This window comes from Narcine bancroftii, chromosome 5 (genome assembly GCF_036971445.1).
Source record: "Narcine bancroftii isolate sNarBan1 chromosome 5, sNarBan1.hap1, whole genome shotgun sequence".
In the NCBI taxonomy this organism is placed as follows: domain Eukaryota; kingdom Metazoa; phylum Chordata; class Chondrichthyes; order Torpediniformes; family Narcinidae; genus Narcine; species Narcine bancroftii.
The window spans coordinates 229,363,333-229,381,773 of record NC_091473.1 but is presented as its reverse complement, the minus strand read 5'-3'; the positions used below and the strand labels follow the sequence as shown (position 1 = coordinate 229,381,773).

Here is an 18,441-nt window from a genome sequence, read left to right as displayed (position 1 = left end):
AAGTGTTATTGGCAACAACTTACTCAAATCCTCACCAATTTACTTAAGGGTATAAAATTCAATTTATACAGATTTTAACTTATTATCTACCTGTATTGCCAAAATGTTTGGCCTGGAAGTCAGCCTGAAGAAAACTGAGGTCCTCCATCAGCCAGCTCCCCACCATGACTACCAGCCCCCCCACATCTCCATCGGGCACACAAAACTCAAAACGGTCAACCAGTTTACCTATCTCGGCTGCACCATTTCATCAGATGCAAGGATCGACAATGAGATAGACAACAGACTCGCCAAGGCAAATAGCGCCTTTGGAAGACTACACAAAAGAGTCTGGAAAAACAACCAAAATGAAAAACCTCACAAAGATAAGCGTATACAGAGCCGTTGTCATACCCACACTCCTGTTCGGCTCCGAATCATGGGTCCTCTACCGGCACCACCTACGGCTCCTAGAACGCTTCCACCAGCGTTGTCTCCGCTCCATCCTCAACATCCATTGGAGCGCTCACACCCCTAACGTCGAGGTACTCGAGATGGCAGAGGTCGACAGCATCGAGTCCACGCTGCTGAAGATCCAGCTGCGCTGGATGGGTCACGTCTCCAGAATGGAGGACCATCGCCTTCCCAAGATCGTATTATATGGCGAGCTCTCCACTGGCCACCGTGACAGAGGTGCATCAAAGAAAAGGTACAAGGACTGCCTAAAGAAATCTCTTGGTGCCTGCCACATTGACCACCGCCAGTGGGCTGATAACGCCTCAAACCGTGCATCTTGGCGCCTCACAGTTTGGCGGGCAGCAGCCTCCTTTGAAGAAGACCGCAGAGCCCACCTCACTGACAAAAGGCAAAGGAGGAAAAACCCAACACCCAACCCCAACCAACCAATTTTCCCTTGCAACCGCTGCAATCGTGTCTGCCTGTCCCGCATCGGACTGGTCAGCCACAAACGAGCCTGCAGCTGACGTGGACTTTTTTACCCCCTCCATAAATCTTCGTCCGCGAAGCCAAGCCAAAGAAGACCTGTATGCCTAAATATACTATCCCATTCATCGGCCATTTAAATTGGGTAAGGGGCATAATGTAACTTTTATCCCAATTCACTTTATAACCTTGCTGTACTCCTTCAATCTTAAATATAATTTGTGTAGCGAATCTATTGGTTCTGTCAAATACATTAATTTTATATTCTTCTTGATTAACCTTAAACCCTTTAATTTCTGGATCAACTCTGCAAGAATTTCAATTTCGAAGATAAATAAAGCAGGTGATAAAAGGCATCCTTGCCTATTAGATCTGGTTAACAAAAACTTGCTTAGCCTTAGGATTATTATAAAGCTTTAACCCAATTTATAAATCCTGGTCTCATCCCAAATCTCCCCTCTTTTGTGCTAAACATATTATACTGAGTAATCTAGTTACATTATCTACAGATTTTCTCATTTTTACAAATCTGATCTATATTTATCAATTTTGGTTAAAAACTTCATCAATTAGCTAAAATTTTTGCAATTATCTTATATTCTACATTTAACAAGATTATCAATAGGACGATGGTTTTAGAGAATGTCTTTTTTTTTTGGTATTACCGTTATTGCAGTAGAGAGTTTCCTGGAGGGCATGTGTTACTATCTTCTTTCTTTCTTTCTTCCATAAAAGGAGGAATCAATCAATCTTTAAATTCTTTATCAAATTCAGGCACGAAACCATCTTCTCCTGGATATTTATTACTTTATAATGAGCTCAATGCTTCCCCCTCCTCCACTGATGTGAAAGGAGTATCCAACCCCCTTTGGTCTTGTTTGTGACAATAAATCTTTTATTTTACTATCATCTCTGTGACTCAGATTTATGAGTAAAACTGGTTAAAAGTTTTATTTATTTCATAAAGTTTATGAAATCACATTCGACTGTTAATTGTATTAATAGTTCTTGAAACTTATGAGCCCTTTCAGCTAGCTCGTATCCCTGCTTAGTTTTCATTGTTTTATTTCATTCTACAAGTTTGTAATGCATTATACTGGTTTCTTATTTATAAGCCTTCTACATTTTTCCTCAGAAACCTTTCTAAATGCTCTCTTTCTCCAATTGATCTGATTTTTTTCATGTAGTCCTTCTTAACTTTAGAAGTATAATATGTCCCCTTAAATACGCTATCATCGCATCCCATAAAATAAATTTATCATTAACTGAATTAGAATTAGTCTGAAGAAAAATCTGAATTTGCCTTCAAACAAAGTCACAAAAATCTGGTCTTTCTAATAAAATTGAATTAAATCTTCATCTATAAATGAATTGTTCTTTATCTAACATTGCAAATCTCATTAATAAAGGTGAATGATCAGATAAAAGTCTGGCTTTATAATCAACTTGATGTGCTGACATTAAAAATAAATCTATAAGAATCACACCAATTTGAATAAAAAGCATAATCTCTCTCGGATGAATTCTCCATATATCTTTTAAATTTAACTCTTTCATAAATGTTAAGGTGGTTTTCGCTGCCTTTGCTCTTGATATTGTTCTAGATTATCTATCTAAAACTGGATCTAGACAAAAATTAAAATCCCCAGCTATTAAAATATTCTGATGTGTTCCAGAAAATTAAATGTTTCTTGTATAAATTTTACATCATCCACAGTTGGTGCATATACATTCAAAAAAGTCGACAATGTACTATAACATGTCTTCCTACAAGATCAGTCACCACACTTTGTATTGTAATTGGAAGAGTATATCAAAATTGCTACTCCCTGTGCCTTTGAATTAAATGAAAATGCTATAACATCCCACCTAGTCTCTTTTCAATTTCTGATGATTTTGTCCTTCTCAAATAATAACTAAATTATATAGAACATAAATTGTGTGTACTCTCAAAACAAAGTTAACTTACATATCTAATATACATAGGAAACGAAAGATGACATTCATAAACTAGGCAACACTGCTCAACAGCATCCGAACACTCTAATTTTTTTAAAATGATGCTAATACTCCATGAATGGGCCCCATGTCTTGTAAAAATTTACCTTTAACATTCTGTCTGATTTTTTTTTTCTAAACTTAGGAAACACATGACCTCCTGTAACCATTGAATGAGTAGGTGGGGTGCTGACTTTCCATTTCATCAAGATTGCCCGTCGAGCTTTCATGAGGTAAAAGCTAAAATTCGCTTTCGAGATGGAAGCAGTCGTATTTCCTCTTCAGAAAAACCAAAAAGACCAATTAAAGGGGCTCGGTTCTAATTTGACCTTAAAAATAACTGATAAATGTTTCCAAAAACCTTTTAAACTAGGGCAAGTCTAAAACATGCATCAATAAAGCCCCCAAAATGTTACACTCACCGCACAATGGATAATATCAGAATAAAAAAGTGAGATCGTTTAACTTTTGAAGTGTGCTGCATATACCAATTTGAACTGCAACAACTAATGTAATGCACAGGATTCATTAATCAAATTTAAAATAATATCCCAGCCCACATCTGTAAGTGATAAATCCAAGTCATGCTCCCAATCATTAGAAAATGGACCATTTAAGCTAGTTTCACATTCCTTGAGAGCAACTTTTATTTTGTAACACAAGGCTTGCCAATAGGTGAATTAATCATTTAAGATACAAATTGGCAATCATACTATTGTGTATTGAAAACAATTATACAGGACATTTTCAACATGAACATTCTGCAACAGGCATTTTTGGGGTTAAAAAGGGCATGCAATCTGCAGGCATTAATATCTTGGTTTTTTTTCCTAGATAACACGTGTTCACAAGAAATCATTGTCCCATGTCTTGACACTGCAAACAACATTTCTGAAGAAATCAATACAGGCAGCACTGAAACATATTAACATATAATTTCTTTAATTTTTTTTCCTGCAATTGCTTTGAGTATATGTTTCCAAAGGTCTGTAACTTATGTAAGGGTGAATAGTTGTGTGGAAGTTATGATAGCTTTTTAAATTGGCTAATATACTCTACTGTACCTGCATTTATGCCTTGCCAATACTCAATTGTGATGAAAAACAGTTCCTCACTGCTCTGTCCTAATGCCTTCCTAACAAAATTGTAGAAACCCCTATAATGTATTGCTGGTGAATTTGACTTCCCATAAAGATTAGCTTTTTTCTGTTAGTTACAAGATGTTCTATGAAATGACTAGCTGATATTTCTCTTTATTTGAAATCATCCCACAAGAATTTTGAAATGAAGGTGCAATGAGTTATGCACATTAGAGAAAATAATTGCTAATTCTGTGCTTAAGGGAAATGCAGTACCATGTGAGAATCTGTAGCTGAGAACTTCCTTCCACAGCAGACATCATTGGTGTCAGTGAGAAGCTGGGAAAGATTTTGACTGGACTTCCTTCACTCTCAGAAGATAAACGCTTCAGCTGTCATTTTACCCAAATGTCCAGCAAGACAGTTCCAGGATTCAAATTTTTCCAATCAACCCTCCAGCACAATATAAGAGCTGTAAGTACATTGTCCCTTATCTCTTTAAACACCTGAGCAGTATTTCTTTCCATTGTTATTAAGAATCTTGAAATTACTTCTAAATGGAATCATAGGAAGCACTTTCTTACATTGTTCAAATATTATTCAACTCAAAGCATTTGACACCCAACTAAATAAAGCAGGTGAGGAAAGGTATCCTTGCCTATTAGGTCTGGTTAACGGAAACCTGCTTAGCCTTAGGATTATTATAAAGCTTTAACCCAATTTATAAATCCTGATCTCATCCCAAATCTGCCTGCCGCCGTGACAATTGCACTCTGGGCGGTGAGCGCAACCAAAGGCCAGCAGCCCATGCAGCTGGCCCCAACAAACAAAATGGATGAACGGCAAGGGCATCTGAAAGGCCAGCAACCCCAAAATGACACTGGCCTTGCTGCACAGACGAAGAGCGTATGGGGAAGAAGCATCCACGCATTAGAAACCCACTTTTGTTATGTATGTTGTGACGTCAGCCAGTGTAAAAGTCAGGCCTAAGCCCCAATAAAATTCATATCTTAACCTGACTACACTACGTGTGTGTGTGTGTCTTTTAAGTAGTGCGTGGCTAAAATATGTTTTAGATTAACCAGTTTTCTGATTAATTAATAAGCAAAGAAAATTCAAGGTGTCTACATCAAAAAAAAAATCATGCTTTTACTCACTCTTCAATTTATAATCTTACAAAGATTACAGCAATTGGGACTCTAAATGCTGCAGAAGCTTTAGAACCCAAGCCTCCAAAATTATGGGATTATAAAGTGCATGGACTGAGTTAGATGAACAGAGGGAACACATTTTGCAAGAACAAACACCTACTTACAAATATTTTATTTTCACATTTTTATGCAGTACATTTTTTTTAAAAATCCATTCGTTTTATTCATATCTTATTTATATTGATCAGGTTACAAAAAAAATTAAATTACCATTGATTCTAGTGTTAAATTCCTATTTGCCCTGAGAAAGGAAGCAAAATTGTAGGTTATTCCCTATCTACATTCAGTTTTAAAACTTTGGTGTATAACTACAGCATACAGGTCCATTAACCTGAGAGCACATAGTGTATTTACACTGTTTGGTGACATAGCCAATTTCCCAGTGAACAAGAACTGTCAATTCTTAAAATCACAAATATTGTTCATATTGAGATGCATCACATGTGCCATTCAACTTGTGTTAATTAAGTCTTCAAGCTAAAGGGCATGAACTGCTGAGCACTGCAAGTTTTGACAAGTTTATAGATTGCAGTGTCACTAAGCTGAGAAATCATGTTTACGAAGAATATGCCAGTGTAAATGGACGTTACATATCGAACTGCATCAGCACTACCAATACGGTAGGATGAATGAGCACTACACCAAAGTCTGAGAAGACTTTGATTGCAGCATTAATCATCGGAAGAAGAATCAAGATCATAATCCAGACTAAAATCAGACAGATCAGAATCAAAAAGTTCATAATGATAGTGTGCGTTCTCTAAAAAGTCAAGAGAAAGCACACCAAAAAGATGAAGAGCGTGATCAAGGTCATCATTTTCCTCATCGTCATCATCCATCCATTGAGGTTCCAAAGGCGGCTGTGAGGTACACAAGATTCAAAAGTAACAGTTAGACAGCAGTCAATTTCATTACTTTATGAAGGTAGCTAATGAAGAAGTAAACAGAGTCCTCCTGCCTCATCTATTCCATTATTCTGAAATTGTCTCAACTTTTGCCAATTTTGAACCATTAGAATTTCCCACAAGTCCAAGGATGGGAATCCGAGCTCAGAGAAAATCCGTATAGTTTGCAATTTTAAAGAAGATTATTATTTCTTTTCTTTTGGACTCCATTTACAAAGATAGAGCCCATGTGGTTTAAAAGTTTAAATCAGATATCCAAATCTACTAGTCATCGTCATAATTACAATGTATTAGCTTTCTAGACATTATGAAGTTTGCACTTGATGTAGTGATACGATCAGTTGTCTAGGAAGTAACTTCAAAGAAACTGCTACACACCATCTGAAAAACAAAATTCACACCAACTAGGCTGGGAAATGGTCTTTCTGACAAGTTACTGAAGCCAAGCCCATTATGGACATGATGCAGAGATGCAAAGTTTAGGAACTATGCATCTTTGGAAAGTGCCATTTGAGCCAGTCTTCCACAAAACAACTTGGCACAAACGAAAAGCTGAGTGGAAAATGTTTGATCCCGTGCTATATCCTTTACCTGGGGGAACATTGGAAGATGGACTTTTTTCAACCTTCCTATCAGAGCCAAGTTACAATCAAAAGGATTAAACAAAAAAGTTTGCAAACACTGGATTGAGTGCATTACACAAAGTGCTCAACTCCAGCACTTTTGCATATAACAATGAAATTGTTGCCTCTTTAAGGATATTTATCCTAGTACCAGCATTCTAACACCAAAACCTATATCTCATGTTTTTATTATCCTAAAACTCCTCTGCTCCAACATCCTAGATCGTTTTCTTTATTCTACTTTATTATCCAAAAGATCCAAAATATGTACTGTTTCTCTTCACATTTGCAGCATGACCTGCTGAGTATTTCCAGAATTGTTTTGATATTTCTAGCAATTTTTAAAAAAAATTTCATTCAAAAGACTTGTTTTTAGTTATAATTTGAATGAAATCATTTACCCAACACCCAAGCTTGCCAACCTACAATAAAAAGCAACAATTTTAAAACATTCTTCCTAGTTGTTAAATCTTTGTGAAAAATTTCTTGTCATACATATCTAGTTGTAGCTTAATTTTAGTAGTTTTAGATCATTTTATTAACTGGAAATCACAAGCAAGACAAATTGATAGTTTTAGAAACTTAAAATGTTACTTGCAATATGATTTGCTCAAACTAATCAGAAGCTCTGCTACAAAATAAATCAATTAAGCAGCCTGTAATTGAATACTAATGTTAAAGTAGCACAGAAATTACTTACACGATTGTTTCGCCTTCTTCGCTGACGTTGAGTCGGCTGATGTCCCTTTGGAAACTCGTGCAAGTAAATGCACTCAGATTTAAAAGGACATTTGCCATTACTTTGCAGAAAAAATTTGCATCTTATTTTTCTGTGAAAAAGAATGCCATTGCAGAGGTAAATCAACTGTGCAGTAGGACGGTATTTACATTTTGTCTTGGAGACCTCCACGCTGATGTGCTAAGTTTTTCAGTGCCCTTTCTTTGCTTAAACAAATTTCCATGTTAATCTTAATAGTGCATTTTATTGTAGGCTTTTGTGAGGCCAAAATCAATCCTAATTATACCAAAGTAAACCAGGACTAACACTAGCAGCCTTCCTGCCCATGAGGAAGCATTTCAGTACATTTGAGTACAATGATACAAAAATATTGCCAGAGACTGTCTAAATTTGGGAAATGCCAAGTATTGAACTTATGAACTTTTGATTTTCCCCATTCCAAAATTAGTCATCCCACAGGGAGAGGAATGCAAGGAAATCTTGGAGGAAGTAGTAAAATGCATCCACTTGGAAATGTTCACAGACTGATGTTCAGTAATGAGGGCAGCAAGACAGAAAAACAGGTCATCAGAAAAGAGCAAGCATAACATGTAGCAACAATTCGACATCTGCACTGGTTAACATTGACCTTAAAAAAAATTATCAAGAACAATCACCAAACTGATGAAGGATTTGACAAAAAGAAATCAAAAGTCAAAGCTTGTATTATAGCCAATGAAGAATTAGAAAGTTTAACCAGCCTTCCAAATATGGAAGAATCAGGAGTGTAATTATGTATAAAAGTTTAAAACCTATAGGAAAAACAAGAAATAAGCCTGGTCACTGGCGCGCTAACAGTGCTGCCATCACAATTAACACCACCCCCCCCCCCACACCAAGTTTGCAGACAAAGCCTTACTAATATACTTATACTAATAAAGACTTATTAGGCAGGGAGAGGGAGACACATTGGTAGAGTCACCACAGCGGCATCAGTCAAATCTTCATTCTGGGCGCTGCCATTTAAACACAGCATTATTCAAACAGCTGATGTGCACAGAGCACAACCAGGCCGCTCTGTTGGCTGAATGTTTGCTCCTATCTTCACCAAGGGCTTGTGAGTTACTTTGTAGAACATTTATTTTTACAATTTTAAACTTATTTATTGTTATTTCCCCTTTTTTTTGTCAGTTGCTTGAATTCCAGATACCGGGCATTTTAATGTAGTATGAAACTACTCTTTTAACTCGTCTCAGCTTTTCCAGGCAACTTGACCAAAATGACATTAAGAAATCAAAATACCAAGAGCTCCTTTCAAGTCCATCATCCCTTAAATCTTAACCTGCCAATGGAGTTTCTAGGCTGAGGAGACTTAGTAAAATCATCTTGTTTTGGAATTACTTTCATTTTCACAGGAAGGAGAACACAATATGGCCATCAGAACTCAGGACAGGCAGAATAATTTAAGTGCTCAATGTACTATTTACATCTAACAATGGTAACATCAATCATCTATTCCCAATGCCTCGGAACAAAAAAAGTATACAGACTAAATGCAACCAGTGGATTATCATCCATAAACAGAATCAGGACCTGCTTTTAGTATCCAGATTCAATTTGTTTAAAATTTCCTGGCTGTCATGGTGGGCTACTGAATCTCCTCCTTGGATCTGTGGTTAATGAAAAGTTGGTTACTGAACTTCAGATACAGCATAGAACTGTGATTGAGAAAACCAGAGAAACAAAATTTATCAAATATCATTATCCAATATCACTACAGTACTAGAATAATTTTCTAATAACTCAAAATAGTGTAGTCTAGAGTATTATCAGAGTTAAGGAATGCATATATCAGGATGCTCTTCATCAACCACAGTTCAGCATTTAACACCATCATTCCCTCAAATTTGATCTAGTGGGGATGCTGCCATCAGAGAGCAGCAGCAATCATCAAGGATCCACTTCACCCAGCACATGCTCTGTTCTCGCTGCTACCACCAGGAAAGAGGTACCATATAGGAGCCAGAAAACTTGTACCTTGTTCACTGCCAGTCCAAGACCACCACATATTGGAGGAATAACACCCTGCAAATGGATGGCATTAACATCGACTTCTCTGGTTTCCGTTAAACATCCACCCTCCTTTCTTTTTCCCCTGTTGAAAATCAATTCTCACCTCTCCTCTCATCATACCCAATTAACACCTTTTGCTGATTTGGACTCCTCCCCCAGCCAGCCTTCAGTATCTTGCACCTTCCTGTTCTTTCTTTGTTCCTCGAGGAAGGGCTCATGCCCAAAACATCAATAAAATATCTTTACCTCCAATAGATGCTGCAAGGCTGACTGATTTCCTCCAGTGCGTTTTTACATGACCTGTACCATCAGGTTCAAGAACAGCTGCTCCCCCTCCACCATCAAACTTCAAACAACAAACTCAATCAGGGACCCATTTAAGGACTTTTACTTTTGCACTTTGATTTTTTTTCTCTGTATTGCAGTTTGTTTAAATTTCTGATGTGTACATTGAGTCTGTTTTTTTGCACTACCAATAAGTGGTAATTCTACCTCGCCCACAGAAAAAAGAATCTCAGGGTTGTATGTGATGTCATGTATGTACTCTGACAATAAATTTGAAATCTCTGATGCTGCAGTATCCAAGTTCAAACCTACCTCTTTTCAGCTTTGAACTTGTCAATCAGCTCTTGTTTCTGTTCATCCACAACCCAGTATCTGTGGGGAATGTAGTAACTGGACACTACTCTACATTCATGGGGAATGTAGTAACTGGACACTACTCTACATTCAGGACAAGCTCTGTAAGTAAACACATGACAGATTTGACACAAATACCATCCACAAAGGTCAATAATGCATAGTACACTATCATCCAAGCCAGAAAATGTAACATTTTTGTTTATGCAGAAATTTTAGAAGAATATACAACTCTGGTTATCCAAAATGGTCAAGACCAGACCTATTTTAGATAAACTTTTTTTTTCCCTAGAGAACTGGTCATTTTAAAAACACCCCAGTAGCAACAGCAAATCACTTGTAACAGTGTTTAAACAATAACAAACAACAAGGGAAGGCTTTTTAAGCATTAAAATAATGTTTAATTCTCACTAAAAAATTGTAGGTCACCGACACTTCCGCACTAAGGCCCATGTTGGGAGCCCGAGGTTCCTACTGTCACTGCTGCCAAGAGCCTGAGGTTCCCGGTCAGTTTGGCTCCAAAAAATTTCAGATAACTGATGATTACGGATACTCAGAGTTGTAAGGTAGTTACATTCTGAAGATATTTCCATCACCAAATTAAAATGTTCTCAAACACCAAACATCCATTTTTTTTTCTACAAAACCATCTCTATTTTACTGTGCCTCGGAACAAAAAAGTATACAGACTAAATGCAACCTGTGCATGAGTGTTGTGAAAAGGAATTTTCAGTTTCTGGGCTTTGTGCATGCTCAGGAAACTAGTGTGGTAAACACCCATTTTTTTTCCTACCCATCACACTCCTAAGAGGTTAACTTTAAAAAGCCATCACCCAAGTGCACTTGGTAATCGCTAATAGTCTACAGTACATTTCTGATGATCAGAAATGCTCAAGAACTGGATGTTTTTCAGTTAACCAATTTTTTGGATAGCTGAGAAATTGCTTTAAGCATCCCAGTAGCATCAGCAGAATTCTTGTATCAGCGGTTAAACAGCAAGAAAAAATAACGGAAGGGTTTTCGAGCATGAAATAATGTTTAATTCTTACCAAAAACGTGATCTCTATTTACAAGATAAATGCACCTATTTAAGAAAAGATCTTTTTTTTTCAACTTTCAAAATTTTGGATAACTGAGAATTTAGGCAACGTGGTTTCGGATAATTGAAAACATTCCATTTATTGAAACATGGAGAACTGTGACATTGCTAATGGCACCACAACTGAATCAGTTTAATCAGTAATATGTACTTACTTTGTGATATTATTGGTAAATCCCTTGCTGCATCGCCACTTCTTAATACAGGTCACACAGAAAGCATGATTGCAGTCAGGAAGGATTGCAAAGCATTGGTCTTTAGCTGGTGTTTTTTCATACACTTTGTCCATGCAAATTCCACAAATGATATCTTTACTTATTTCAAAGGCCTGTTTTTGAGACAAGTTTTTCTAAATGCAAATAGAAGACATTAAATCATTCCTTTCTCTTTTCATTCACTTTTCAAGTTCCAGAGTGCTATTAAATCGCCAGGTTCTAATCTAACACTGCAAGGATTCTGAAAGTTTTCTGTGTGGGTTTTCTCCCACATTCCATAGACTATAGGTTGATTAGGCGCGGGCTCATGGGCCAGAGGACCTGTATCATGCTGTATGTCTACAAATATATTTTGCCAAAGCTGTCTGGCATTTTCCTGCTAGCATCACATAGAATCATACAGCATGGAAATAGATGCTTCACCTCAACTTGCCCACTCTGCCAAAATGTCCCACCCACACTAGTTCCACCTGCCTGCATTGAGGTCATATGCTTCTAAAGTAATCGTAACCAAGCATTTTTCTTTTGTTACATGAAATATACCATACCCACAGAAAGGTTATGGAACAACCCAACAAATTATTTTTCATAGAAAGATTAAGGAATGCAAGGCAATACAGAAATCAAGCCTGTTTTGATTGAAAATGGTCCTTCCATCTCTATTAATGCTGCAATTGTGTAATAATTGCTGTTTAAATAAAGGAACTTTTTTAAGAATTGCAGTTTATGATCTTCAAAAAAAATTCTCAACAAAAATCATTCCATTTGTACAATGTGGTCCTAAAAAATTCTCTTTTTTGAATATTTTTTAAAAACTGAACTTGTTAAGCTAGTGGATTCCTTTATAAAATCTGAAATTGCAAACCTTCATAAAAGACTGAGAAGTCAAAGAATTCTTCAGTTCATTCTGAGGTATGTTGTCAACTTCACTGTTAGGCTTTTGGCACATACAGTGAGAAGATCCCGCTGCTTGTGATGTTGGTGAATCATCTGAAATACAACAGGGTGAAATGTGAAGATAAGCAAGTTTTAGCCTGAATAAAGGAGCAAACTTTTCAGTGTACTGGTGCTAAGCAGTGAAAACTCAAAATAATGTTGGCCTAGTATATGAAGAAAAAAAATAGAAATCAACATTTGCCAATTGTGAAAATGTAATTTTCAGTGAAACACCACGACCTGTGAAGGTCACAAAAATTCCAAACTTTGGACAACTTCCATTATATTAAAAAGCAGTAAATGATTCTTCCCTTTTCTGAGGTTATTTATGCAATTATACACCACTACTAATTCTGAAACACAAAGTCTCTTCTAAATGAACATCCATTGTCATGACCTATTTCTTGATGTTAACATTTAATTGCCCAAACAGGTCATCAGATAGACCCAAGTATTGAAATTCACTCAATCCCTCCATCTCAATTCATTGCTGCACAGCCAATTTACAAATCAATGGCACATTTACAATTAATAATATCAAATGCAAGAAGTAACAATTTTATAGTTTAAAAAATTGAATCTTGCCAAAAGGGATTTTAATTTGTGCATACTAAACCACATCATTTAGTTATCACCACATACAATGAGTGCAAAAGAATCAGTAAAACAAATTTTGGACAACATTCCCTCCATAATCCAGGCCAATACAGCATGTTGTAATTCCCCCCCACCCCCACACCACATGCAATTTCTTTCACCAAATGCTGCCCACAACCTTGGTTGAAATGACACACAGATAAAGCAGAGCAACCACTTGCTACTTTTGCTACTTGACCATTCATTTATGCCAATTCTCTTCCACTAAATGAGATTTAATAATCTATTAATTGGTTTTCAATAGTTACGGAGAGAAGGCGGGGACGCGGTACTGAACTTTAAGATCAGCCATGATCTCGTTGAATGGCGGAGCAGGCTCGAAGGGTCGAATGACCTACTCCTGCTCCTATCTTCTATGTTTCTAAGTTTAGTTAAAGTTTCACTTCTCTTTCTCGAAAATTTCTTTTTTTAATCCAGTTTCTAATTCGAGACACAGCAGCCATGGGAACCCAATTCCCATCATTTACCCATATGGCCTATTGAAGAATCTTGTATTTTTTTCAATGAATTTACAAGTATACCCTGCTTTACGAAACTAGACCATTCCTACGGAACGTTTCGCAAGACGAAATGGCGTAAAGCAAAGAAGTGATTACCACTGAGCATTCGTGGACCCCCAAAAAATAATCCATCAAATCATACCAATTAATACATAAAACCTAATATAACACTAACATATGGTAAAAGCAATTTTTCGGGCCCAGACGACTCCAAAACCCAGCAGGAATAGAAATTCATCAGGACAATCGTTACTTAAACAAAAGTTGCTTTTAATTTTCTTTAAACATATTAACAAGATCAATCTTAAACTTATTACTATTAACTTAACCCCCTTCTAATTTTAAGTGCAAGTATATGTAATGTGTATATGTTCAGGAAAGTTCTCTGTTTCACTATCCAATCATTCACTATTCATTTCTCCAGGTTCACCGTTATCAGGCAATTCTTATACTGTGCACAGAATTTAACATTTATGAACCTTTACCAGGCTCTGGTGCTTAAAGTTAAATGGTTACCACTCAGGAAGGTTCTTCTTGGTTTCAGAGAGAAATCTGTTGCTCATTGGACACACAAACTATTTTCCTCCAGTCACATACTTCAGTGTCTTGCTGAAGAAACTTGCCCCATCATGGGTTTTCCAAATGATAACCTCTTCTTCCAGGTCACCACAGAGTCCCTCTTGTTTCCCTTATTTCAAGAGAAACACTCTATCCAATCATTTCCTCCTATAAGGACTACAAAGATTTTGAACAGGCTGAATTCAGAACTCACAACCAGTCTTCAAAATGGGGTTTTTCAACAAGCCTGCCAGTTTGCAGCCTCAACTGCTACTGTAGAACTGACTTCTCTCTCTCGTAAAAAAACAATACAACTTCTTACAGGGCTTAAAACCTAATCTTTGAAAGATCTTATCAGTACCTTGGCGCCTGGACTTTATTGCCCATACACAATAGATCAGCATTCCTCATTGCTTCTGAAAAGTCAACTGGAGCCTCAACATCTAACTTCAGCAAAGATCTTGCATTTTAAATGAGATATCTTTTGTCAAGTTTTACTGTTTGTTAAGTATAACCTATACTAAACCCCCACAATCTCTTTCAACGAGACTTATGCATTCCTGGAATAAGCCATACAAAAATAATAATTGAAGGCAGAGTTAATACTCTCCAGAAAAATAAGCAGTGGAAATAACACAGCCTTGCCACTTCAGATTTGTTTGTATCCCATTATCTCACCCCGTCTCATTTGATCTCATGTTCCACCCATTGCCCTCTATACCTTCTCTGCTACATTACTTTTCACAAATGTAAAGGATCCCAGATACAAATTGTTAATAATTTCTTTAGACAGAGGCCACGTTTCCAGCATTTTTTAGTCATCCCCGCCCCCTCCTCCAGATATCTTGTATCTGTAATTTTGTGATTTTCATTAACTTATCCTGAGGAGCCATTTTATAATAGTTAAAGACAATCTTCAGTATCTTATTAATGCATTTAATAACTATATTTTACAAGCAGAGAATTTCATTCCATTATATTTTAATTTTTGAACTAATAATGATCAGCAACAAACAATAACAAATGCAGTCTTTGATAAGTCTAATCTTTGATTAGTATTTCATGAAGCTCAAAGAGCAAAACATCAAATTTAAGCTCAATTCATGTTGATCCAATTTTCCAAAATTACAAAATAAGAAAGCAAATGTATTTTATGCCTACAGAAATTCTCATCAAGAGAAACACAAGGAAGTGCAGCGAACAAATCACACCAGCATCAGTGAGTGAGCTAGACCAACTGACTTTAATTGAACTTGCACATATCTTCCAGTTCCCAACGATGCTTGCGACTCCTAGGACGGAAAGGATGTCAGCCCCGAGGGCTGGAACCGCACCTGGTAGATCGGGGCTCTCCGCTCCCCGCGAGTCCTCCGCTCCCCGCGAGTCCTCCGCTCCCCGCGAGTCCTCCGCTCCCCGCGAGTCCTCCGCTCCCCGCGAGTCCTCCGCTCCCCGCGAGTCCTCCGCTCCCCGCGAGTCCTCCGCTCCCCGCGAGTCCTCCGCTCCCCGCGAGTCCTCCGCTCCCCGCGAGTCCTCCGCTCCCCGCGAGTCCTCCGCTCCCCGCGAGTCCTCCGCTCCCCGCGAGTCCTCCGCTCCCCGCGAGTCCTCCGCTCCCCGCGAGTCCTCCGCTCCCCGCGAGTCCTCCGCTCCCCGCGAGTCCTCCGCTCCCCGCGAGTCCTCCGCTCCCCGCGAGTCCTCCGCTCCCCGCGAGTCCTCCGCTCCCCGCGAGTCCTCCGCTCCCCGCGAGTCCTCCGCTCCCCGCGAGTCCTCCGCTCCCCGCGAGTCCTCCGCTCCCCGCGAGTCCTCCGCTCCCCGCGAGTCCTCCGCTCCCCGCGAGTCCTCCGCTCCCCGCGAGTCCTCCGCTCCCCGCGAGTCCTCCGCTCCCCGCGAGTCCTCCGCTCCCCGCGAGTCCTCCGCTCCCCGCGAGTCCTCCGCTCCCCCCGAGTCCTCCGCTCCCCCCGAGTCCTCCGCTCCCCCCGAGTCCTCCGCTCCCCCCGAGTCCTCCGCTCCCCCCGAGTCCTCCGCTCCCCCCGAGTCCTCCGCTCCCCCCGAGTCCTCCGCTCCCCCCGAGTCCTCCGCTCCCCCCGAGTCCTCCGCTCCCCCCGAGTCCTCCGCTCCCCCCGAGTCCGCCGCTCCCCCCGAGTCCGCCGCTCCCCCCGAGTCCTCCGCTCCCCCCGAGTCCTCCGCTCCCCCCGAGTCCTCCGCTCCCCCCGAGTCCTCCGCTCCCCCCGAGTCCTCCGCTCCCCGCGAGTCCTCCGCTCCCCGCGAGTCCTCCGCTCCCCGCGAGTCCTCCGCTCCCCGCGAGTCCTCCGCTCCCCGCGAGTCCTCCGCTCCCCGCGAGTCCTCCGCTCCCCGCGAGTCCTCCGCTCCCCGCGAGTCCTCCGCTCCCCGCGAGTCCTCCGCTCCCCGCGAGTCCTCCGCTCCCCGCGAGTCCTCCGCTCCCCGCGAGTCCTCCGCTCCCCGCGAGTCCTCCGCTCCATAACCTGGTTCACTTGCAGAGTGGCTCAGCCTGCCACAGGACCACGACCCCCCCCCCCCCCCCCCACCACCGCTTCCAAAAGATAAGATGTTCAGAGGTGACGAGCCATCTGACAGTACACAGTTTGTATGTTTAGGCAGATGACCCCTCCACCACGGGGACGTAACTGTCACTGGTTGCTCCAAGTCAACGTGTGCCGGCTTGAGGTGGTCAACTGTGAAGGTTTCTTGCCTGCCTCCAATGTCCAGGACACATGCCATGTCGCTGTGTCGAAGCACCTTAAATAGACCCATATGGGTGCTGAAGCAGAGTTCATTGCAGTCCTCTTCTCACGAAAATGTACCGGCAGTCCTTGAGGACTTTCAGGAAATAGATGACAATTAGACTGTGCCAGGGGATTGGGATAGGGGTTAAGTTGCTGACCTTTTCCTGTAGTCGTGTCAGGAGTGCTGTGGCGAGTCTTCCTGTCCCCTGAGCTGCTGGTGCCCGGGACAGTAAATGGAACCCCATACAGTAGCTCAGCAGCGGACGTCATCAAATCCTCCTTCGATGCCATGCGTATGCCTAGTAGCACTCAAGGCAACTCATCGACCCAATTCGGACCTTTGAGGCACACCATTAGGGCGGTCTTGAAATGACGGTAGAATCTCTCCACGAGACTGTGGGTGGTAGGCCATGGTAGGAACTAGGCAAGCACTGTCCATAATGCTGACGTGAACTGCACTCCCCTGTCCGAAGTTATGTCAGCCAGTAATCCGAAATTAGCTACCCAGTTTATAATGAGGGCCCTGGCACAGGTCATCGTGGAGGTGCCCAATAGCGAAATACCCTCTGGCCATCTTGTGAATCTGTTGACCATCGTGAACGTGGTCAAAATGCCTGTGAGTTGGAGTAAAAGACTGGAGAAGGACTTTCGCGTGCCTCTGTATCTTGGAGGCCTGACTGTGCTCACTTGTCTGCAACAAGTTGTGTGATTGCTCGGATGGATGGGTACGCCAGACGCTGAATTGAGTCGAACACACAGTGATTCCAAGTAGCAGATACAATGGGTCGAAGTTGGCCAGTGGATACATCGCAGAGAGGCATAGCCCTGGAAGGTCCAAACTTCAGGTCATACAGCTTGAGCCTTGAAATGGCAGTATGATAGGCCAGTATCTCACCATCCTGCTGCTGCGCTGCTGCAAGAGCTACATAGTCAATCCCTGGAAACAAAGAATGGATTGAATGAATTAACATCCAAGATGGTGCATCCGTCATGAGATTGTTCTTGCCCGCAATGTGTCCATTGGAAGTAGTGTATTCTGAGATATAGGAGAGATGCCTCTGTTGCCTTACTGACCACTTGTCTGATACTTTGGCAAAGGCGAACATGAGGGTCCTGTGGACTGTAAAGACGTGGTCTGCTGAAAAAGGCAAGTGGTTCCCAATTTCCAATGAACAACTGCTCTAAACTCCCACCAACGGCTGTGTTAGACACAGACAGTGAGGGCCGAGGGAGCGTTGACTCGTGGATGCATCAGCATGGTCACATTGGCCAATATGTCTTTGGCTCTTTCGAAAGCTGCTGTCGACTCCTCATCCCATTTTAGATCTTTGGGCTGTCCGGACAGAAGCTTGAAGAGGGGTTGCAGAATTCTGGCTGCCGCCGGTAAAAATCAATGGTAGAAATTCACCATACTTACAAATTCCTATAGGCCCTTCACCGTGGCTAGCTTGGAAAATTTGGTTATAGCCTCCACTTTGGATGATGTTGGCACTGTTCAGTGTTGGTTGATACGGTGCATAAGGAAGTAGATCGATGCAAGGCCAAACTGCCATTCAGCTGGATTGATA

The 18,441-nt window shown here is 40.6% G+C and overlaps 2 protein-coding genes across 10 annotated transcripts in view; one reads left to right on the top strand and one right to left on the bottom strand.

The window, feature by feature from the left end:
- The window catches only part of fance (FA complementation group E), a 32,091-nt gene extending 27,074 nt beyond the window's left edge, over nt 1–5,017 (top strand). For all 6 annotated transcript variants that reach the window (XM_069941614.1, XM_069941612.1, XM_069941616.1 and 3 more), the window contains one exon: nt 3,754–5,017. In XM_069941614.1, the coding sequence (XP_069797715.1) occupies nt 3,754–3,855 (102 nt within the window). In that variant the 3' untranslated portion in view covers nt 3,856–5,017. The remainder of the gene's footprint in view (nt 1–3,753) is intronic.
- LOC138765009 (E3 ubiquitin-protein ligase makorin-2-like) overlaps nt 3,542–18,441 on the bottom strand; it is a 36,671-nt gene continuing 21,771 nt past the window's right edge. For 3 of the 4 annotated variants that reach the window (XM_069941619.1, XM_069941621.1, XM_069941620.1), the window contains exons 4-9: nt 12,347–12,471; nt 11,422–11,615; nt 10,261–10,269; nt 10,126–10,224; nt 7,438–7,567; nt 3,542–6,069 (exon numbers count right to left, since the gene is read on the bottom strand). In XM_069941619.1, the coding sequence (XP_069797720.1) occupies nt 5,881–6,069; nt 7,438–7,567; nt 10,126–10,224; nt 10,261–10,269; nt 11,422–11,615; nt 12,347–12,471 (746 nt within the window). In that variant the 3' untranslated portion in view covers nt 3,542–5,880. Of the gene's footprint in view, nt 6,070–7,437; nt 7,568–10,125; nt 10,270–11,421; nt 11,616–12,346; nt 12,472–18,441 lie in introns of all 4 variants that reach the window. The other variant, XM_069941617.1, reaches the window with a different exon arrangement.